We start from the raw sequence: 23,801 nt of genomic DNA on the forward strand, positions 1-23,801 counted from the left end.
GTCATGAAGATCTTTTTGGTATCAGTTCAGTTCAGTCACTCAGTCATGTCCGACTCTTTGCAACCCCATGAATCACAGCACACCAGGCCTCCCTGTCCATCACCAACTCCCAGAGTTCACTCAGACTCACGTCCATTGAGTCAATGATGCCATCCAGCCATTTCATCCTCTGTTGTCCCCTTCTTCTCCTGCCCCCAATCCCTCCCAGCATCAGAGTCTTTTCCAATGAGTCAACTCTTCGCATGAGGTGGCCAAAGTACTGGAGTTTCAGCTTTAGCATCATTCCTTCCAAAGAAATCCCAGGGCTGATCTCCTTTCTTTGTATTCTTGCCACTTCTTCTTAATATCTTCTGCTTCTGTTAGGTCCGTACCATATCTGTCCTTTATTGTGCCCATCTTTGCATGAAAAGTTCCCTTGGTATCTCTAATTTTTTTGAAGAGATCTCTAGTCTTTCCCATTCTATTGTTTTCCTCTGTTTCTTTGCACTGATCACTGAAGGAGGCTTTCTTATCTCTCCTTGCTATTCTTTCGAACTCTGCATTCAGATGCATATATCTTTCCTTTTCTCCTTTGCTTTTCACTTCTCTTCTTTTTTCAGCTATTTAAGGCCTCCTCAGACAACCATTTTGCTTTTTTGCATTTCTTTTTCTTGGGATGGCTGTGATCATGGCCTCCTGTACAATAGCTCAGCCAGTGGCAGCTGGACAGCCCCCTCTGTCCTCTTGACCCCATTCCTGGACTCAATGCCAGCCTGTGCTCTTGAAGCCATTTCTGGCAATGTGGGAATTAACTTAAAGGAGCTCGTTTCCTTTTGTTGGTGTATCTACATTGTTTGGATTATGATCTCACTGTGGTCATGTTTATGGTTATGCATTTGGTAGTTTAATAAACCTGTCTTTTTTGATAAATAGCCATTGTTTTTTATTCCCAAATACATTTTAAGAGCATAAACCAAAGTGAAAAAGAACCCCCAAGTTGTACATGGCATTTTCCCTCTGCCATGTTGCTCACTGAGCTTTTATTCATGTCATAAATGAAAATAATATCCAATAAGAAATGACCAGCAGTAACTGGAAGAAAATACTCATGTGTCTAAATCTTTTGTTGGTTTCTCTGTGACATTTAACCTATCACTTTAATGAAAATAGTTTTAATTGCCTATTTGCACACCATGTTGTACTAAGTGAGTTACCTACTGGGATGTGCCTTCTGGGAGTTGATGATAAAAGCCCTGGAAAACTTCATGTGAGTAGTTGCGAAAAGGTCACATAGATAATAACTTAACAAAAGATCTATTTAAAATTAATGAAATATTTGCTGTTTGTAAAAGTGAAGTTATATGGATTACGAAGGAATAGAGGCTGTGTTATTCATTTTAAACTAGTGACACTGGTAAAAGTCAACTTTTGTTGAATAAGGAAGATGCTTAAGGATTTTACATCTGAATCATGTGAGCGAATTAGCTGGGAAAGAATAAGGCAGGATGATTCCATTTCCTTGCCAGAATTCGATATCAAAAAAACCAAAGTTCTCACTAATTCCAAAGTGAACAGCTAAGTGCTTGTGTAAAGCACTAACACTAGAGGTTAAATGATAGAGGTGCGGAAGTGGATTATACACTGGGTGTGCTGAGTGAAGTATGCAGGCAAGGAAGCAGTTATTCTTGGATGCTTGGACTAGATTCCGGAGAAGTGATGGCAGTGATGCCTGGGATGGGGAGTGTCAGGAGTGGGAGGGCGTCTGGAGAGCTCCAACCTCGTCGGAAGGCCATGCACACAGATGACAGGGCCCCAGCCCTGGCCCAGCGGGGAGAGTGGACGGCTGCCGTGCAAGGAAGATAGGACTGCAGGCAGCGTGTCCAGAGCAGGGCGGCTTAAGACAGGGAACCCAGAGGTGGTGCCTGCATATCCCCGCTTTCTATTCCACTGAACTTTGGGGTCTAGATTGGAATTTTGAGGTCCATCTAACCCAAAGCCCTTTATGTAATAGATGGAACCAAAAAAAATCAAGCAGCTTGCCTAAGTTCCTACAACTAATTACAAAGTTGGAATGAGAAGACAGTCTGCAAACTTATGGAGTAAAACTCTATTAAAGTTAATCTTAAAGATGTATAACAACTGTTTTCCTTTTTCGTTAGATGACTAGAATTTTACTGCATGCATGGTTCTTCTCTCCTTCCTGAAAGTACTTATCGTAAGAGAAATATTTAAGTCAAATAACCTTAATATATCTTTTTTTTACCCACTTAGATTTGAGAACATTCAGTGTAATTGAGAACCCATTTCATGATGATCTGAATTAGGAGGAATATCGGTTTATGGCCAAACATCCTTGTGCTTCTAGAGAATGATAATTATTTCTAGCACAGAGTAACATTCTACTAGAAAAACTCCAAAGAAGGAATTAATGTTTATTTTTATATCCAAAATCAAGCTTAAAGAAAAAAGATGATCAATATTTTTGACATTAGAGTGAATCCAATTTAGTTTTTCCCCCTCAGCAGTTACCCAGGAGAAAGCTTCAATTATTCATCATCAGTCGTGCCAGTTTAGTGCAAAATATTCAGCAACAAAAATAGAATGAACTCATACAGAAATGGGAGTCTTGGTTCTGTGGCTGTTTACTTCTCGTGAGCCCTTCGTTTCAATTTCTGTTTTTCCTTTCTAACATAAGTTCAACTGGTTCTTCTGTGTTTTCCCCTCCTTGGAACCCCGCTGCATCTTTCACAGTGTTACTGACTTTCTGAATCTTTCTCTGGTCCCAGAAGTCAGATCTCACTGTGCATTTCTGAACCATCACTACATATTACTTGTGTATGTATTTAACTGCTATTTCACCTTCTCTTTTATTTTCCCTCTTGGTCTGCTCCGGGTCTTAGTTGCCACACTCAGGATCTTAAATCTTCCTTGCCTGTAGGATCTGGTTATGGAATGATAACTCTTGGTTGGTAATTGTGGCATGTGGAATCTAGCTCCCAGACCAGGGAGAAAACGCAGGCCCCTTGTATTGAGAACACAGAGTCTTAGCCACTGGACCGCCAGAGAAGTCCCAACTGTGTCTTTTAATATAGTTTTTTTTCCCCTAATTTTTTGGTCTTCCTTATTAGATTGAGAACGGCTGTAAGAAGGAGTATCCATTAATCTTTAGTAGGCCTTAAAGTTCTTTGAATACTGCTGTTCCCTGTATCCTTTCCTGATGTGTCAAGAGACCTTCTGTGGGGTGGCTGCACGAGTCTTTGTCTGTGTCCTGAGAGGCCCACCAGGAAGCCCCTGCTGCCCCTTCACCTGTGGAAGACAGACAGCAAGGAGATCCAACCAGTCCAACCTAAAGGAGCTCAACCGTGAATATGCATTAGAAGGACTAATGCTGAAGCTCCAATACTTTGGCCACCTACTTCGAAGAGCCAACTCACTGGAAAAGACCCTGATGCTGGAAAAATTGAAGGCAGGAGGAAAAATGGGGTGACAGAGGATGAGATGGTTGGATGGCATCACCATCTCAGTGGACATGAGTTTGAGCAAACTCTGGGAGATAGTGGAGGACCGAGGAGCCTGGTGTGCTGCAGTCCATAGGGTTGCAGAGAGTCGGACACAACTTAGCTACTGAACAACAACGTTAGAATGTCAACAGTCTTATTCTATATGTTTACCTAAGACACATCAAGTTAAGCCAACTTAATCTGCTAGAAAGTCATCCATCCTAGGAAATTTTGATACCTCTAAAATCTCTTGTCCAATATGAGTAATCATCTTTTTTTATCATTGACTACTCATCATTGTAGAAGTATGTCACACTCATCACAGTTACTCACTTTGTATTTTTTTTTAATCCTAAATGGTAAGCAACATAGCTTTTCTGTTCTAAGCAAAAAGGGAGATAAATTTTCCTGATGCAGATATTTGAAGGTGGAAAAGACAATGTTAGCTCACACACAAGCATTTCTCTTACTATTTTTAAAGAAATAATTTAGACAGGATATCCTGGCACACAAAATATCACCCTTACTTGAAACCTGAAGTTAAATGAGAAATAAAGTTCTTATTTCTTTTTTTTTTTTTAAAAAAAAGCTCTTTATATATTTGAAATCAGCTTTGATGTCACCTCGGGTCACAAAGAGTCGGACACGACTGACTGACTTTCACTTCACTTTTTTGATGCAAATGGCTTGCAGAAATATTGTTGCATTATGTTTATGACTTTCCTCTGATCTACTTTTTTATAGTATTAGAAATCTAGTAAGCTTATTATTAAGGTATGTTACAAGATACTCTTGCATTGATTTCTTGCATTCCTACTCACCTTACTGGGTATGCCAAGAATACAAGGCCCTGACTGATCTTTATCTGGGCCATTTCTCTGGGGTATGTTTGTAATGAACAGCTTCTAGGGACAAGGTAATGTCTCCCTTTCAGACAAAGAGCAGTCTTGCTTTGTTATTGTTACTGTTCAATCACTAAGTCATGTCCGACTCTCTATGACCCCATGGACTGCAGCACATCAGGCTCCTCTGTCCTTCATTATCTCCCGGAGTTTGCTTAAATTCGTATCTGTTGAATCGGCGATGCTGTTAGCTGTCTCATCCTCCGTTGTCCCCTTCTCCTCCCACCTTTGACATTTTACCATCTGTGCACATGCTAAGTCATTTCAGTTGTGTCTGACTCTGTGACCGCTTGGCCTGTAGCTTGCCCGTCTCCTGTGTCCTTGGGATTCTCCAGGCAAGGATGAATGAGTTGCCATTTCCTACTTCAGGGGTTTCTCCCGACCCAAGGATCAAACCTGCCTCTCTCACGTCACCTGCATCGGCACGCAGGTTCTTTACCACTTGCGCCACCTGTGAACCCCCAAACACCATTTGTTGTTGTTCAGTCACTGAGTCATGTCTGACTGTCTCTGAGCCCTTGAACTGCAGCACGCCAGGCTTCCCTGTCCTTCACTCTCTCTGAGTTTGCTCAAGCTCATGTCCATTGAGTCGGTGATGCCATCCAACCATCTCACCTCTACCGCCCCCTTTTCCTCCTGCCCCTGGTCTTTCCCATCCACAGGGTCTTTGCCAATGAGTTGACTGTTTGCATCTGGTGGTCAGAGTACTGGAGCTTCAGCATCAGCATCAGTCCTTACAATGAATAATCAGAGTTGATTTCCATTGGAATTGACTTGTTTGATCTCCTTGCTGTCCAAAGGACTCTTGAGAGTCCTCCAACACCACAGTTCAAGAGCATCAATTCTTCTGTGCTCAGCTTTCTTTATAGTCCAACTCTCACATCCATACATGACTACTGGGAAAACCATAGCTTTGACTAGACGGACCTTTGTCGGCAAAGTAATGTCTCTTCTTTTTAATATGCTATCTAGGTTTGCATAGCTTTTCTTCCAAAGAACAAGCATCTTTTAATTGCATGGCTGCAGTCACCATCCACAGTCATTTTTTGGAGCCCAAGAAAAGAAGATCTGTTGCTGTTTCCATTGTTTCCTCATCTGTTTGCCTTGAAGTGATGGAACCAGATGCCATGATCTTAGTTTTCTGAATGTTGAGTTTTAAGCCATCTTTTGCACTCTCCTCTTTCACCCTCATCAAGAGGCTCTTTGGTTTCTGCCATTAGGGTGGCATCATGTTCATATCTGAGATGGTTGATATTTCTCCAGGCAATCTTGGTTCCAGCTGGTGATTCATCCAGCCTGGCATTTCCCATGATGCACTCTGTTGGCTTGCTTACTGCCTGCTAAAAAACAGCAGCTTTTTGAAACTCGTCATTCCTCTCCCAAAACACATCCTACTTTGTGTTCAAGGATCCGTATATGCTTAACCCACGACAGCCCCCTGCTGTGCTGTGACTACTGAAGTTATTTATCTCTGACCCATGAAAAAATAATTTAACTTATTAGTTTATATATAGGGTGAAATACTAGATCAAACAAAATACAACACATACAGAAGAGTACACTAATTATAAGTGTGCTGCTGCTGCTGCTGCGTCGCTTCAGTCGTGACCGACTCTGTGCAACCCCACAGACGGCAGCCCACCAGGCTCCCCCGTCCCTGGGACTCTCCAGGATTATCAAAAAGTATACACACCCGTGGTTACCATTTTCTGGACTTATAAAATAGATTCGTTTGGGCTGGTTTTGGACTTTGTATAAATGGAATCAAACCTTTATCTCAGAGGGAGACACTATTGAACTATATACTTAAAAGTAGTAAAGATGCTAAAATTTATGCTTTTTTTTACCATAACGAAAATGGTTTCTAAGTTAAAAAGTCAATTCTGTGGCTCACCTGGATCATTTGTACAACATTGTCAATATAATTAACAGTATTACACTTAAAATTAAGAGGAAAAATTTATAAGTGTTTTTACCACAACTTTTTAAAAAGTGAAAAAACATGCTCCTGTTTTTTTTTTTTCCCTCAATACTGACATTCCAAGCTCTTTGCTGCACTGTGTTCTTTAAAATTATAAAGTAATACTTTTTAATTAATTTTGATAGAAAGTTTCATAGTTTGTAAATGTGTTTATGATTAAAACCTTTGCATAAATTAAATTCTGACCATATCCAACAGAAATGGGTAAACATGAAGATATAAATATGTTTCTAATTACTTTAGAGAATAAGATTATATAATAGTTTTTATAAAGTAGTCACTGATTTTATTGCTTTCAGGGACTTAATGTCTCTAAAATATGTAGCCTATGATAAATTCAATTTCTAAAAATATTGTTAGCTTTTATAAACATTTTTTCTCTTATGAAATTTAAATGTACTTTTGAGTTGGTCTTTTGATCCCACATCTCTTTAAAAAATCTAAGGAAACTTGAATTGATGCCTCTTTCTTTTTTCTCTGCAGGTTTTCCTGTAGTAGATAGATACATCAAAATAAGCATTCTTTTGAATTTTTTATTTAGAAAAAAATGTCTTTGTAGCATCTAAGTATTTAAAGGGTATTCCAGGAACGAACCTCTTTATACATCTGATCGTCCTGTCCATTCTTATCTTTATATCAAAGGCAGCTTTCAGGGGCATAACAGGCCACAAAATAGAAAAGTAGGTTGTTTGGCATGAGAGCAGGGAGAGACAGTGAAATTTCTTTGTCTTGGTGGCAGATGGTGGGTTGTGGATGGGGAGGATACCAGGGGTTTATGATCTCACTCTTCATATGTTTTTTTCTGTGTGAATATGTTTGTCAGCCTTAGGATTTAAAATTAATTGGTGAATTTACCTTTCTAGCTTCCTCCTTGAACATTAAAAAAATGGCACTATTGAGCCCTCACGCAAAAAAGAAAGCACAGTGAACAGTAAGATCTTGGTTGAAAGTAACCAAGGCGATCATGAGAACCTTTAAATAGAGGGACTGTAGCGGTATGAAATACTGAGTAATACCTCAAAGCAAGAGGCAGTGAGCTTTTTCTGTAAAGGACCAGGTAGTAAGATGGTTAGGTGTTGAGGGCTGTCCAGTCTCTGGCCATCCTCAGCTCCACCATCATAGCTCGAAAGCATCTGTAAACAGCATGTAAAGGAATGAGTTTAAAGTTTCCAGTAAAACTTTATTTACAAAAGCAGGCATGGGGCTGATTTTGGCCTCTTCAGGCCATAGTTTGCAGGCATATGCCTTAGAATTTCAGTTGTATCACCAAAATTACCACCTTAAAAGTAAAAATCAGGTGAGTTCAGCTCTCTCCTCCACCATGTAATAAAGCGGATTATCTCCAGAGTGCTTTCTGGAAGCCAGTGTTCTGAAGGTCTGTGAAACCTGACTCTGCATCTGTCCTGGCAGGTCACATAATGTCTAGCAAGATTATAGCTGCTGCCCCTTGAACCGGCAAGTTAAAAAGTACTGTGAAAGGCACTCTTTTATTGCAGAGAACTGGTTTTACGACCATTAGAGAGTTACGTTGTTAGAGATCATCTGCAAAGGAGAAATGCCAAAGGCCCCGGTACCGTGCAGTGCTGGCAGAGCGTGGTCATTAAGGAGCCTCATCTGAAAAGACGAATGTCGTGCATTAATCTAAACTGGGAAAACCATCCTCTCAGCGCTGCCTTTGGCTCAGCTGAACTGCACAGGGAGCAAGCTCTTCAGCACGCAACTGCTTTAGAAAGAAGAGCGTGGCATCAGAAAAGCCAGTGTGTCCTTGGAGTCATTTTCGGCTTTTCTGTGTTGCATGTTTCTCATCTTTCCTCACAGACTGACCCATGTCCAGCTCATTACCGAGTCTTTCAGATCTAGTGCTGTGGTCTGTGTGTGTGTGTGTGTGTGTGTGTGTGTGTGTGAGTGAGTGTGTGTGATGGTTCTTGGAAGAAGCCCTCATCACCTTGGTTAACAGCCAGTGCATTCTCCTGTCCAATCTCCCTTTCTGTGAAAGCTGCCTTTCCTACGTGTGCCCTGCGTGTAGCAGTCAGTATTGGCGCAGTCAGTGTCTGCATCGATCCTTTTCTTCTGGAACGTGTTTTAACTTACCTCCTATTACACAGAATCTATTCTGTGTCTCACAGAGCACAAATTAAGTCAGCACTCGTTGTTATGATTGTCATATAAATGTGTACCCGCCTGAGTTTTGATGGGCTGGCCCACAGCCAGAAGTCTAATAAAAGAGAAGAAAAGATGAAAAGTTTTATTTTTTAGTAACAACTCTGAACAATGACATAAATGGGTCCTCTATAATAGCTCTCTATAATTTAATACTTGCTTTGATTATGAGCCTATTTTAAATGTGTACGTGAACACAACTAAACCAAACTTCTCTGGAGTAAATTGATATCCTAAAAAACAAGGGTAATGAATTATGCATTTTATATATCACTAGGGACTGGTATCTCTTAATTTAATAACCTTTAAATTTATTTGAAGATAAATTAAGATCTCTACATGATTCAGTGACAGAAAGTCATTAGTGGTATAGCCTTGATGATCCCTTTTCCCTAATGACAAATTGATAAATTCGTGTTCTTGTTTACATAATAATCTCTACGAGTTTGTTTAATATGATCAGTTCCTCGGAGTCCCATTAATACAGAAAGAACAGATAGGATCAGATTTTCATAGCACAGATTAAGAAACCTTTGAGAAAGAGCTGTTAAGAATAAAACAGTCTTCTATTCTCTTACTAAATGTTGGCTGTAAACAGAATAAAGCACTTCTATTTATTATTTCCTACTTGTTCTAGACATTTAATATATCAGTATATAGTATCTTTTTAATTCTCAGTATCTTCTAATGCAGTTATTATTTTATCCATAAAGAATCTTTGAGTGGCTAGTATGGGAGTTATATAAAAAAAATTATAGAGCTTTTATTTGTTCATTCAACTCAAAAATCTAGAAGAAAGTCATTCTTGAGGCAGCGTTTGATCCAGTGTCTCAGAGATGCCACCAAAAACTATTCTTTCCTTCACTCTTCCTGGTGAAGCTTCTCCATGGCGACAGCTTCATCCCAAGGCTGCCAGTCTTTGTGGAGCACATGCTGCCCTGCATACTTCCACTTGCAGGGAAGCTCCTTTCCTGGTACTTGTCTTAAAAAGTTTCTTTCATTCATCCTTTAAAAGTTATCTCTTGTATCTCAGTGGCCTGAATTAAACAGTGTACCTACCCCTGAGTCTGGCTTCCCTGGTGGCTCAGATGGTAAAGAATCTGCCTGCAGTGTGGGAGACCTGAGTTCGATCCCTGGGTTGGGAAGATCCCCTGGAAAAGGGCATGGCAACCCACTCTGGTATTCTTACCTGGAGAATCCCATGGACAGAGGAGCCTGGCCGCCTACAGTCCTTGAGGTCCCAGCTTCGGACATGACTGAGCGACCGAGCGCACATCCCTGAATCCATCACTTGAAAATGCGACTCCATTGATAATTGGGTTAAGCAAACCTAGGATTGCCTTTAGTGCTGAGACGAGATAAATACTCTCCAAAGTGGGAAAAAGGCAGTGAGGTGAGTGAGGAAAAACTACTGTTGTGTGACAACCAGTCCTTGCTGCAGCTGTTCCTGGTTTTATATGCAAAATAACTTCAACAGAAATAGTAAGTTACACTACTGTTTATTGGGTGCACCACATGCTAGGTAGACATTTGCTTTGTGGTTTAGATACGTTTTGGTCTTCAAAACCGCCTTGAGAAATAAAAGGCACTAATCCTTATGTTGTAGGGAAGGTTAGAGAGATTGAACAGTTTACCGCTGATCAGACCTAGATTGCTGAGGCCTAACTATCCATACTCTTTTCACCATGTGATGCTGTATCATTAGTAAAGTAGAAGTTGTTTATAAAAACATTCTAAGAATTGTCTTAGAAATTCATCACTGAAGAAATCTAGAAAGTAATCCATCCTGTCTTGGCTTAGTATGCAGTATATCCATACAGAAATAAGCCTTGGTAAGACAGAGTTACAAATGAGGCGTTATTATCTCGTTTTACACATTTTTGAGTACCACCATCTTACTGCAGTGGTCAGGTGGGGTACTCTAGGCTACATGCATACACACATATGCAAACATGTATGCACATGTGCTGCATATATGATTATTAGGTAGATCACACGTTCAAAGAGGTTCTTTAAAGTGGCACAGTGAAAATGACAGAAGATTCTCCAGACAGGAATGCTGGAGCGGGTTGCCATGCTCCCCGCCAAGGAAGCTTCCCAGCCCGGGGGTCAAACCTGCACCTCGTACGCTCTTGCACTGGCAGGCGGTTCCTTACCACTGGCACCACCTGGGAAGCCTCTGTTGGCCTACAGTCTTGTCTATTAAGAATTGCTCCTTTGCAAATTAGTTTTTAAAGTGATGCAGTTTGTAAGGCAGCGGTGTTACAGAAGCATCTTATCAAGGTGAGCTCAGAGTTTTAAGTGTACTAAGTTTTATTTTGGAATCTAAAGACTTTTATGGTCTCTGTCAGGTGCCAGTGATGCAGTGTTATCCTTTTCTAAACATTAATTTTGAGCAAGTACTTGAAAAGCATAGTTCCAACCATTGGAGAGGAGCTAAGGAAGAAATGACTAAAATTAATAAAAAATTTCATATGTAGATGTCTTCATGGGTAGCTTATAAGCTACATGGAAGAGATTGTTTTTTACATTATTTACTCATTCATCCAAAAATGCTTATTGAAGTATTATGACATTCTAGACATCCTGTGGTGGTTGCTGAAATTAGCCTACTGACTAGAGGTGCAGTTCTCCTCACTGGTTTACAGGCTGGGCTGGGGGTTGAGGAGGAGTAGGTGAAAGTCTAAATTTAAACAGAGCAGGAGGCAGAGGAAAAGTGCTGAATGTGAGCTAATTTTGGAAAGAAGAAATATTAGGATTCCACAGAACACTGAGGTTATGTCATATGCTGCTTTAATCAGATTGCAGGAAAGATTTCTTTCAGTTGAAAGTTATTCCCAAAATGCTGTATGGTTTCAAAATTAGAAGGGTGCACTTCTTCTAAACTAGGCCAGTGTATCAATAAATGTATCTAACAGTATATGGGAATATTGGCCCAGGAAATAACTTGAACTAAATATTGATTTCAAGTCCATTTTAATAGACATTTTTTGCCTATTAAAGTTGAAAAATTAGTGGTTAATTTTGCTGTTTACTGTTGCATTTAGGTTTTTTTTTTTTTTTTTTTTTTAAAGAAAATTAAGTCAAGCTTGATAGAAGCTATTTCAGTAATGTTCTTAGCAATAAGTTTGATATTCTCTTTGGAAGAACAGAAAAAAGTAAATAATCAGACACCATTAAGATTACTTTTGAAGCATATAGCTTATTGATTTCGTAAATAGTCCACCTAAATTTGTATAATGCTTGATTTATGAATAGGGGAAAGAGATTAGAAAAAGAACTTTCTAAGGAGAGTTAGGCTGGTGTTTGTTTTCTTGAGACTCTCATTAAAGAAAAAGCCATTTAATCTTCACCTCTAGAGTTGTTCTATTTAAGGAGGCTGGATCCCTGGTGAAGAGTATCAAAAACATCAGGAAATGACAATTAAAATGCTAATCCCTCTTGCAAAACTCTGGCTTAATGTCTGAGGTTCTAATAGAAAAAGTAGGAATGACTGTTTTTAGAGAACGTTCATTCAATATATTTTGACTAGGTTTTGTTTTACTTTGTTGACTAATGCAGTGCATTATAATGTGCGTTAGCAAGGAGAAGTGACCGAGCTTTAACCGTTAACGCCATGCTGTTAGTGCCTGTGGCCTAAGGCTGTCCTGTTTAGTCTGGTAGTCACTGGCCATATGTAGCTCCTGAGCTCTTGAGTTTTGACATGTGTGCTTCTAAAAGATGAAGTGTGAGTTTCACTCAATTTTATATGATTTAAATTTAAAAATTTCATTTCCAGTACTATGATTCAGTTATTGGAAAAATTTAAGTATAATATTTTTGGAACAACCTAGGTATGTTTTTTAACCATGAATTTGATGAAATCTAAATACAGATCAAATATTTCTGATGGAAATTTGCATCTAAATTGAGATGTTCCATAAATGTAAAATGCACAACATGTTTTAAAGAGTTAAGATGATGAAATGTAAAATATTTTCACCATAATTTTATAATAGTGCATGTTGATTTAATAATATTTTATACATAATGGAACTAAAGAAAAATGTATTACTTCAGTCACTTTCACCTTTTCATTGTTGTTACTTTTAAAAATGTGGCTACCAGTATATTTGAAATTTCTAAGTGGCTTGCATTACACTTCTTTTGGAACATGCTGGTTTGAGGAGTTTCTCTCAGATATCACTGAAATCCATTTGATGTATGAAAATGCAATCTGGCTCAGCAGCTAAATCTTATCAAACTCATAGCCTTTTTTTTTCATGGTGTTACTCTATTTATCATGGTGTTAGTAATCTCAGTTTTTTAAGCAGTCACTGAATCTGGTAACCAATTCAATATAACTTACTTTTTTATTTAACTCATAATAATTATAATCTTTTATCTGGTATTAGAGACAAAAGGATTTCATAGAAAATTTTAGCCAGGCAGATTGGTGAGAAATTATGACTGAGGAAAAAGTATGACTGAATATTGTTATGTGTTGAGTAATATACAGTGTGAAGCCCTTGAAGTACTTACACTGCATCTAAGAGAATTCATAGTGTCTGCTTTCTAATAAGATGTGTTCTTTTCATGTTTTCTTTTATCCTCCTCTTAAATGAGCAGAAAGTAAGGTTAAATGTGTAATGCTTTTTGTTCTGGAAGGTGTATCTAATAGGTGATAAATATGACTTTCATCGTGATCTTCTCTTGTTGTTGATTCTTCTAGGAGGTGATTTCCTCACGTTTCTGAGAAAGAGGAAGGACGATATAAAACTCAAACAATTAGTGAAATTTTCATTAGATGTTGCTTCTGGTATGGCCTATCTCGAGAGTAAAAACTGTATACACAGGTAAGGAGAATATTTTTAAAACATTTTCCAGTTCTGTTAATAGGATATTAGAAAACTGATGTATTTGCTATCATAAAGCAATGAATTTTCTCTCACAACATGTATTTCTTATTGGTTTTCATATTTTATGTGAAAGCATTCTTTGACATTTTATAGAAACACTTGTTGTCTGCCTTCCTGAGGTAACTCCTTAGTAGACAATTATTTACTAATTAAAAATTTATTATAATCATGAATAGCATAGTGATAAGATGTGCCTCAAGCTAATCATATAAGCAGCTATAATCTTATAACTGAATAATATTGTTTCATGTGTTCTTCCCCCTTTTTAAAGAAATTACTTATAAAGTTATGGGAAATCTTAATAGTAAAATAATTCATGACTGTGTATGTGGCCAAGGGTAAAAAGATTTTAGCATACTAGTTATTTCAAAGGAGATTTTAGCAAACTTGCTCTAATTATATTAAGACCAGCAACTTGGTCTTACTGCCTTATAGACTGTGGTTTTAGTTGCTCATAGCTGAAAGTATTTTTTTTTTTTTTTTTTGCTAAATGTGAATAAAAATTAAGATCTCTTGCAGGATTCATGTCAGAGCCTAAATATGGCTGTGTATATACATGAAATAAGGTTTAGGATTTGATACAGTTTTTATCTGCTGGAAGCAGCACATGATACTGTTTAATGTGGGGAGGGTTCATTGTCAGATGAAACCATTATGTACTTTAAGCTGGTTGGTTATTGAGATACATTTTTTCCTCATGTGTTTCACTATGTAGCCTTTGACCTAATATTCTGATGAGGTTGTACAATGTAGAGTTGCAGCAGAACAAAGTTATATTCACCTGAAATATACATTTATTTGATCTCAATGAACATTTTTTGCTTAATGCCCCCCCCCAGTTTTGCTTAATATTCAGTTTTATTCTGAAACTAAAATTATAGCTTATGTTTCAAATATGATTCAACAATCACATGTGTTTTAAAATACATTTCAGTAGGGATATTCAGTTCAGTCACTCAGTCATGTCCGACTCTTTGCGACCCCATGGACTGCAGCACGCCAGACCTCATCCATCACCAACCAACTCCCGGAGTTTACTCAAATTCATGTCTATTGAGTCAGTGATGCCATCCAACCATCTCATAGGGATATTATATTTCTGGAAATTAAGACAATGAAAACTAAGTCACTACCATATTCCTGTTTTACTTTCTATCAATAGTGACTGTTGTATTTACTTTCGATAAATGTAGATTGAATTACAATGTAATAGATATTTGAAAAGACTCTAAAAAATTGGTTTGGGACAGGAATTGTGTAATGACTTTGTTACTTTATGTTAAAAGTAACAGGAAAGGATTGCCCTTTACTTAGAGAAAACCTGTAATTTTGATTGTTCAGGTGTTAAAGTTACTTTGGGTATCAAATGCTCTACTGTAGTTTTTTATTCTGTCTCAGATTTTTTTAAAACTGGTAGACTATCAATGACTTTAAACCATAATAAATACCCATTCTTGAAACTGTTGTATTGTCAGTTACCAATAACACTCTTTAATTGCTGGTGTGTTGTGGTTGAGGGAACTGCTGATTCAATTTCTTGCTGCTTTTTAGTGATGGCTTTTCTTGCAGATGGATGACTGTATTTTTTTTTAAGTGCTTCTATCATCAGAATTGAAACCATTCCAAGTTGCTGATGGCAGTTAACTTTTAAAAATTTATCCCACTTACAAAATCACAACATTATCTGCTATAATTTTTATTTTCTCCTTTTGCTTAAAAATGTTCATGCGTTTACAAATTTTTGAAAGTCAGCCCACGCTTGAACACCTAGCTTAGAAGACTGTCCCTAGTCCTGTGCCACTTGCCTGTGAGGAAGGCTCCTGACTGCACGTCTTGAGCGGCGGTGCTGAGAGCAGGTTTGACAGACAGGCCTCGGCGACTGGTCGCGGCTGTCTGCATGGCTCATCGAGAAGGATTCCAGGGCCAGTGACAGAGCCCGTGATTGATGAGTCACATCTGTGAGGGTGCTCACCAGCATTAACATAAAACCCCCAGATTTGTCACCTGTCACATAGAATGTCTTTGTCTTTAGTTTCATAAATACATTTTGGATATGATATTTTACTAGCTGTATTATAGCAACATGTAGTATTTTTCTGTACTCACTTTCACTGATAACCTTCTAAACTATCTACTGTTTTTTTTCTCGTTAATCATGATTACTGGATAAATTTTATGGTATCTCTAGCCAGTGGTCTTTTGTTTCTCTTCACACTTACGTAAATGATCTTTTGGATGAATTCAGTATTTTTTTGTTCATCTCACCAATACATGACGCTATATTGAGAAAGTAAATCATTCTTTCTGCTGAATTTTTCATGGAAGTGACTTGTGCTATATGGAACTGTGTTCCTTTTTTATTTTTTTATTTTTATTTTTTTTTAATTTTTTATTCCTTTATTTCTCATGTGTTCCCCATCGTGAACCCTCCTCCCTCCCCATACCATCCCTCTGGGTCGTCCCAGTGCACCAGCCCCAAGCATCCAGCATCGTGCATTGAACCTGGACTGGCATCTCGTTTCATACATGACATTTCACATGTTTCAATGCCATTCTCCCAAATCTTCCCACCCTCTCCCTCTCCCACAGAGTCCATAAGCCTGTTCTATACATCAGTGTCTCTTTTGCTGTCTCGTATACAGGATTATCGTTACCATCTTTCTAAATTCCATATATATGCGTTAGTATACTGTATTGGTGTTTTTCTTTCTGGCTTACTTCACTCTGTATAATAGGCTCCAGTTTCATCCACCTCATTAGAACTGATTCAAATGTATTCTTTTTAATGGCTGAGTAATACTCCATTGTGTATATGTACCACAGCTTTCTTATCCATTCATCTGCTGATGGACATCTAGGTTGCTTCCATGTCCTGGCTATTATAAACAGTGCTGCGATGAACTTTGGGGTACACGTGTCTCTTTCCCTTCTGGTTTCCTCAGTGTGTATGCCCAGCAGTGGGATTGCTGGATCATAAGGCAGTTCTATTTCCAGTTTTTTAAGGAATCTCCACACTGTTCTCCATAGTGGCTGTACTAGTTTGCATTCCCACCAACAGTGTAAGAGGGTTCCCTTTTCTCCACACCCTCTCCAGCATTTATTATTTGTAGACTTTTGGATCGCAGCCATTCTGACTGGTGTGAAATGGTATCTCATAGTGGTTTTGATTTGCATTTCTCTGATAATGAGTGATGTTGAGCATCTTTTCATGTGTTTGTTAGCCATCTGTATGTCTTCTTTGGAGAAATGTCTATTTAGATCTTTGGCCCATTTTTTGATTGGGTCATTTATTTTTTTGGAGTTGAGCTGTAGGAGTTGCTTGTATATTTTTGAGATTAGTTGTTTGTCAGTTGCTTCATTTGCTATTATTTTCTCCCATTCTGAAGGCTGCCTTTTCACCTTGCTAATAGTTTCCTTTGTCTAATTCTGTGGTAGCAGTAGTAATTGCAGTGGAGTTTTAATTGATTTACATTTAATAGATATACTCAAGACATGCATTTTTTCTAAGAAATATATATATTTATGTAGTATAAATATAGCATAAATATATAAAAATAACATATATAGTATATACTACAGTGAAGAGTATTTTTCCTCATTGGAGAAATTTTAGTGAGGTATTTCAAAATTCAATTAAAATTTCTAAAGTGTAATTGAAAGTTTCCTTTCAGTTTTTGAAGAAATGAAGAAAGACACCAAGCTCCAATCTTGACATCCCAAAAAATATATAATACATGTCCATGAATTCTAAAGTGTTTGTCCTACAAATCAAAGCAAAATATTAAATATGCTTTAAATTTTATATGAAGTTATAAATTTATAACTGTTCACTGATTAGAGGTCACTGGAATTCAGAACCTCAAAATATTTTTAATTGTGTTTCCCCAAAAAAGTATCTTCACTTTGGTGGGGGATGCATTTCTTTACTTTAGCTTTGTTTTGTTTTGATTACCATTAGAAAAGCAGAGCAGTGTTTCATTATAGATAAAAACGTGTGACCTATAAACTGGAAACAAGTAATTGCATAAAGAAATGGCCTGCTTTTGGAAAATGTTCTTGTAATTTCCATTTCACTTCCAGAAGCACTCTCTTGATACACTAAGTTTCTAATTGAAACCATTTCTGCTTAGAGTGTTGGATATTTTGTGTTTCAGTTTATGTGAAAGCAACCCCATTTACTTTATAATTATTCAGTAAGCCAATGTGAATTTTTTCTTTCTCCTTTTTCATATAAATGTTTGAAGTACACTGACAAACTTTGAGAGGGGATGTTACTTACAATGGCATTAGATTGCTAGGTATCACTCTAAAAAGTATTAAACCTGAGTATTCTGAATGTTAAGTGGGTTGAGGGTTGACCTTATAGTAGATTTAAATGGTAATGGCATTTATGGTTTTATTGCTGATGAGTTCTACTGCAAGATTTATTTTTATTTGGGTTTATTTTTAAGAACTGGTTTTGAGCTGTGTTCTTTGTCAATGAAAAGTAAAGGAGGATAAATTCTTGAATGCCATGTATTTGAGTAAAAGACCATACTCTGTTGGAAGTGTTGGAAGCATTTCTTAATTTCCTGTATGTCATTGTATTGTATGTCATTGTCAACGCCAGAAAAGGTGTTTTGGGAGACTACTGTAGAATGTGATTTCTTTTTCTATTTTAAGTCTTAACACTTATTCCTCTTCATTTTCGATTACTCTACCACAATGATGCTTTTTTGTTATGAAGTAAGATTAACAACTCTACAAATTAAAGTATATAAGACAAAAATATTTTATTGTTTAGTAAAGGTTTTGCTTGTCCATTGAGAACAGTGATGTTTCCGGTACTTCATAAACATGGACAGTAGCCTATTCTGTACCAGGGTGATAACAACATGAGAATTATGGTCCCTGCCTTCAGATGGATGTAACAGAAAATAGTGCAAAGAGGTACTCAGTTTAGTGACAACATGTACAAAGCACCATAGGAATAATATCAAGAAGGTCTAATATGATGTGTCATTGTGGGAGCTGTGGTGGGGAGCAAGTGGAAAGTTTTGTGGAGGTTATTGTTGAGTGATACTTGATGGATGGGTTTATCACTGAATACAAGGGGAAAGAATGTTCTCGCTGAAGGAAAGTTGAAAACAAAGTTTTGTATTTCATGAGAAGGCGTGATTTAATCCTGAAGTACAGAGAGTTCAATACTATCAAAATGGGACGTCCAGGGAGCGTTGTGCTGGGCCAGATAAACAGGGCCTTTCTTACCCAGGGCCATGTGATGCCATTTAATTTGGCTAAACCTGGGAATGTCTAGCCCTATGTTCAGATAATTTTAAGATGGTTAAAAGTCTACGGTTTTTAACTGAAAAAGGAAAGTAATTTCAAAAGAACTTACAAAACCTTGAAAAACATATAATCTTGTGAAAAGGTGTGGGTATGAGACCAATTTTATTTTTAAGTTTCAATGGAAAAACGAAATAAGGAAAGCTAAGATTGCTAGAAAGGAACATATTACATTTCTCTTGTATGTTCTAGAAGGAGATTATTTCATCTAATGATTTCTGATAGGGTAGCCATGTATACTTTTTAAGATAAATGTAAGATGTCACTTATTTTTGGGTTTTGTGATTTCATGTTTTATGAAGATTTGGTATGATAGTGATCATTTATGTTTTTCCCTTTCTTGAGAATTTTTCTTTATTTTTTAAAAATGCGACTGAATACCTAAAATCTGAGTTTTTTCTAAGGTTTTAAGGTACTGGAAAAGCATTCTTGTGTATAATTCATCTTCATATTTTCTTTAATCTCTTCTATGTCTCATGATCTGCCATATATTTAATAGGAACAATCTTAAGATCACTTTTCAGATTAAGTAATTGAGGCTCAGAAAGATGAAGCAAATGTGTGACCGCATCCTGACACATTGCTATTCCAGTGTTCTGCTCAATCAGCTATTCACGATCCTAACAACTGACGTTTACTGATTACTGAATACTAGGTATTATGCTAATCAGGTGCTTTAGATGCAATATATAGAACATAAACTTCAGGAGGGCAGTAATTTTCAGTTATATTATTTGCTCTTGGATTCCAAAAGGCTAGTACAGTGCTTGGCACTTAAAGGAGAATGAGGGAGTCCTCAAGGCAACAGTAGGTACTGTGTTGGGCCCGTTGTAACATGAGGAGAATTATGGTTGGGAAGGTTGAGTATCTTGCCTAAGATCATATGAGAAGAACGTGGTGGATCCAGGATGTGGACCCTGGGAATCAGGTTTGAGAGCCCCAACTCTGAATCTACCCTAGACTCACCTGCTCTGCACAAGCCATGCGTCTTCTGACCAATCAGGAAATTCAGGGCAGAAGGTGGTGTTTGGTGTGATGGCTCAGCTTATGATCAACATCTGGTTTCTTTATGATCACAAGTAAAAACAGAAGAGGATGCTGAAGCCTGTGAAACGTAATTTTAGAAAGAGATAACAAGATTTTTCTGTTGTTTTTTTTAATGAACAGTTGCTGAAATGCAGCAGTATTTTGTTATTGCTTCTCCATTTAATTAGAGCTTGAAAATTTGTTTTTTTCATTTTTATACACTATTGTTTAGATACCCCCTTCTGCTTTATCTGTTAATTAAAAACACAAGATTAGCATAGAAATGTGATCATCTCAGTTGACTAAGCATTTATGACTGATTTTCTTGTTCTAACATCTGATTACAATTTTGAATATATTAAGCTGTACTTTTATTTTTAGCTTCTAAAACCATTTTGCTACAGTACAAAAAGGAATGCTCAGTAATTTTAAATGTCTCAAAAATATATAGTCCTCTCTACTTTAACCTTTTTTTTTAATCTAGTGTGGCTTGGTATTCACAAGAACACCTTTCTAAAAATTACTTATCCTGCTACTTTATTCAATGTCAGAATTTCCTATTGCTAGTTTCATTCATTTTCATTAAGGGATTTTTTTACCTTAAGTCACATGTATGTTTCCAGGAATGAAAAAGACCTTCTATTATACTGGAATCAATTAACAAATTGGCTTGAGTTAATGTACTCATGGATACTCAAGAGTATCCATCTGCCTTCTGGAAAAACAGAAATGGGGGATTTGAGATAGCAGGTCACAGGAAAAATGAGTTTTGATTTATGGTTACTAGTAGGAAAGATGTACCATATGTAGGATACTATTCAGGAATTCTGCTCAATCCAATGAACAGAATAAAAGTCCTCGAGAGGAAGCAGAGGAGTACGTGAGTGGTTTCCTGGTTTAGTGAGGGCTAGTCTTGTCTTGTGTTACATAGAAATGGTAGAAGGAAATTGGCCTATACCTCATTCTCTGTTATTTCTGATTTTTATTCACTTAATTGCATTAAGTACATTCCTGGTTCAGAATGTCTAAAGTGATCTTTTACTTTCAGTTCAGTCGCTCAGTCGTGTCCGACTCTTTGTGACCCCATGGACTGCAGCACACCAGGCCTCCCTGTCCATCACCAACTCCTGGAGTTCACTCAGACTCATGTCCATTGAGTCAGTGATGCCATCCAGCCATCTCGTCCTCTGTCATCCCCTTCTCCTCCTGCCTTCATCTTTCCCAGCATCAGGGTCCTTTACTTTAAACAAATGCAAATAGATGGGTCACCATTTTCTCTTATGGCCTTTCTGATTATGAAGAACAGAAACTGCTGAAGCTAAACAATAGGAAGTGTATTTGAAGAAAATAGTAATCCCATGAAACGGAAACGACAGGAATTCAGCCAGCTCTGGGCGTCACTGCAGTTAGGACCTGGGAAGCAGTCAGGAGCCGGAGCGCATTCTCTCTCTGCTACTCTCTCTGTTCACTCGGTCTTCCGTTGTTTGCCCTTGCTGTGTTGCTGCTTCATTTCCCTCTTGCTCTGAAGACTATGTTCCTCTGTCCTATCTTCAGAGGTCGTTCTGGTGACATCCAGGTTACCACCTTCCAAGCCCCACATGTGCGGATACTGAATTAGTCTTTGAGGTCTGGTTTCAGATTCTTGGCAGTAAGAATTGACTGACCCAGCTTATATTAAGTGTTTGTGCTGTGCTTAGTCGCTTAGTCGTGTCCGACTCTTCCCGACCCCATGGACTGTAGCCCACCAGGCTCCTATGTCCATGGGGATTCTCCAGGCAAGGACACTGGAGTGGGCTGCCATGCCCTCCTCCAGGGGATCTCTCCCACCCAGGGATCAAACCCAGGTCTCCCACATTGCAGGTGGATTCATTACCACCTGAGCCACCAGGGAAGCCTATATTTAGTGTTTATCCTGTTTTTAATCAATAACATGGCTAGACAGAGAAAAGTAGGCAGGATGATGTTTACATAGATTTACAGGAGCTGATTACTGTGTTGTTCTCTGTCCATGGAATTTTCCAGGCAAGAATTCTGGAGTGGGTAGCTGTTTCCTTCTCCTGGGGATCTTCCCAGCCCAGGAAGTGAACCTGGTTCTCCCACATTGCAGGCAGATTCTTTACCGTCTGAGCCACTTAGGATGGTATAATACTCAGAGGATGGAGCTTGGACTAAGCAGGCTTCCAAAAAGAATGGCTGCCATGCATTCATTGAGTGCTTCCTATTTGGCAAGTACATTCATTATCTTATTTAGTCCTCATACTTCTATGGCCATTTATCTCTACTTTAGAGTAGAAAAAATTGAGGCATCAAAGTATAATAAGTATGTTGTCCAATGTCATACACCTGATGAGTGGAAGGTCTGAGTCTGGATCAGGTAGGTGACAAAGCCTGGGAAACTAAGCAGAACACTTCAGCCCCGTGCTAGCTGTGATTTCCTGTTTCTTCCCTTTTGTGAATATGATCAGCCATGCGGGCACCTCTCAGAAGGAAACCATTTAATAAACGGGATTTAGAGAAAGCCTCGCTATAGGGATGAGAGACTCCTTTATAAGTCTTCGCTCCGTCTTTTCCTGGAATGGTTCATCCCCACACGTTCCATGGTGCAGGGCTGGTGGGTTCACTCCTTCCTGCAGAAGGTCCATGCAGTCTTCTTGAATCCTAGCTCACAATACATCCATACAACAGACAGGAGATTAAGCCCAGAACTATGCAATTGGGTTCATGATTACCCCAGGAATTTGGGTAATCATTGGTCGAATTAATGTTCCAAAGTAAAACCTTGTTTACACTACAGCAGCTAGCTTTTCCTAATTATTCTGGTCAAGTAGAAATTCTGGCCTTTGAGGAGTCCATTAGAACACAGACGACATAGAAATGCAGAATATCTCAGTTCACCTCACCGTGGTTTCCAGAGTCTCTAATGATGACACAGCCTACACAGGGTAGGGCCTTACTGAATCTGAGCAGCTCATCTTGCTAATGCCGTGGTGTGGAGCTTATGACACCATTCACGGAATACTTATACATCTGTGTGATTTTGCTTAATGTGATGTTTTAAACATTGGGCTCCATTGGTTCTTGTTGTTGTAACAGGCTACATCCTCACCCTGAAGAAAAAACGAAATGAAAGCCTGGGTATCTCCAGTCAGGTGCCTCTGTCTCCAGCCCTTTTCTCCACAATTTGCTGCCTTGCTCTCATTACCTGTTAGCTATGTGTTTCCAACCTGGATGTGTTTGTGCCAGACACTTGTCTGGATGCTATGGCTAGTGCAGTATAGCCGAGGATGATAGTTTTCCCTCTCCTCTCCTAGATTCTTGACTGAGAGCTCCCTGTAATGGAAGACACATTAACAGGAGAATAACTGAGGTTTAATAACAAGTCCACCTCCTGTATGTGTGGGAGATACACAGGAAAACTGAGTAACTCCCCCAAATAGCCCAAGCCACCACCTTAAATACCATCACCAGCTAAAGACAAAAGGAAGATATTGGAATGAAGGGAGACCAGTTACGTAAAGTAACCAGGGAAAGCACAGTCAACAAGGGTAAGGCAGCTATGCAGACTTTTTAAAATCCGTCTTCTCCATTGGTAAGAGTTTTCAGAGATTTAGTTCTTCCTGTCTTCCTGGTACAGACAGGGAGAAGTGAAGTGAAGTGAACTTTCCTTGGTCGTGTCCGACTCTTTGCGACCCCGTGAACTATACAGTCCATGGAATTCTCCAGGCCAGAATACTGCAGTGGGTAGCTGTTCCCTTCTGCAGGGGATCTTCCCAACCCAGGGATCAAACCCAGGTCTCCCACATTGCAGGCAGATTCTTTGTCAGGTGAGCCACCAGGAAAACTGAGAGGAACCCTTACAAATGGAAATTTCCTTCTAAATGTAAATGCCTCTTACAAAATGGTAACTACGTAGTTTTCAGAGCTTCTTCTGTGTCTGCTCAAATAATCGGCTCAAAATAATCTTACAGTGTAAAAGGCATATTTTGGGGTGGCAAATTTTGCTCCCTTCAGTGGTGAATAAACAAAACTC

The 23,801-nt window shown here is 38.5% G+C and overlaps 1 protein-coding gene across 3 annotated transcripts in view; it reads left to right on the forward strand.

The window, feature by feature from the left end:
* FER (FER tyrosine kinase) overlaps positions 1–23,801 on the forward strand; it is a 460,352-nt gene that overhangs the window by 341,377 nt on the left and 95,174 nt on the right. For all 3 annotated transcript variants that reach the window (XM_070373202.1, XM_070373203.1, XM_070373204.1), the window contains one exon: positions 13,234–13,357. In XM_070373202.1, the coding sequence (XP_070229303.1) occupies positions 13,234–13,357 (124 nt within the window). The remainder of the gene's footprint in view (positions 1–13,233; positions 13,358–23,801) is intronic.

The sequence above is a fragment of the Bos mutus genome, chromosome 7 (assembly GCF_027580195.1).
Source record: "Bos mutus isolate GX-2022 chromosome 7, NWIPB_WYAK_1.1, whole genome shotgun sequence".
NCBI classification, from domain to species: domain Eukaryota; kingdom Metazoa; phylum Chordata; class Mammalia; order Artiodactyla; family Bovidae; genus Bos; species Bos mutus.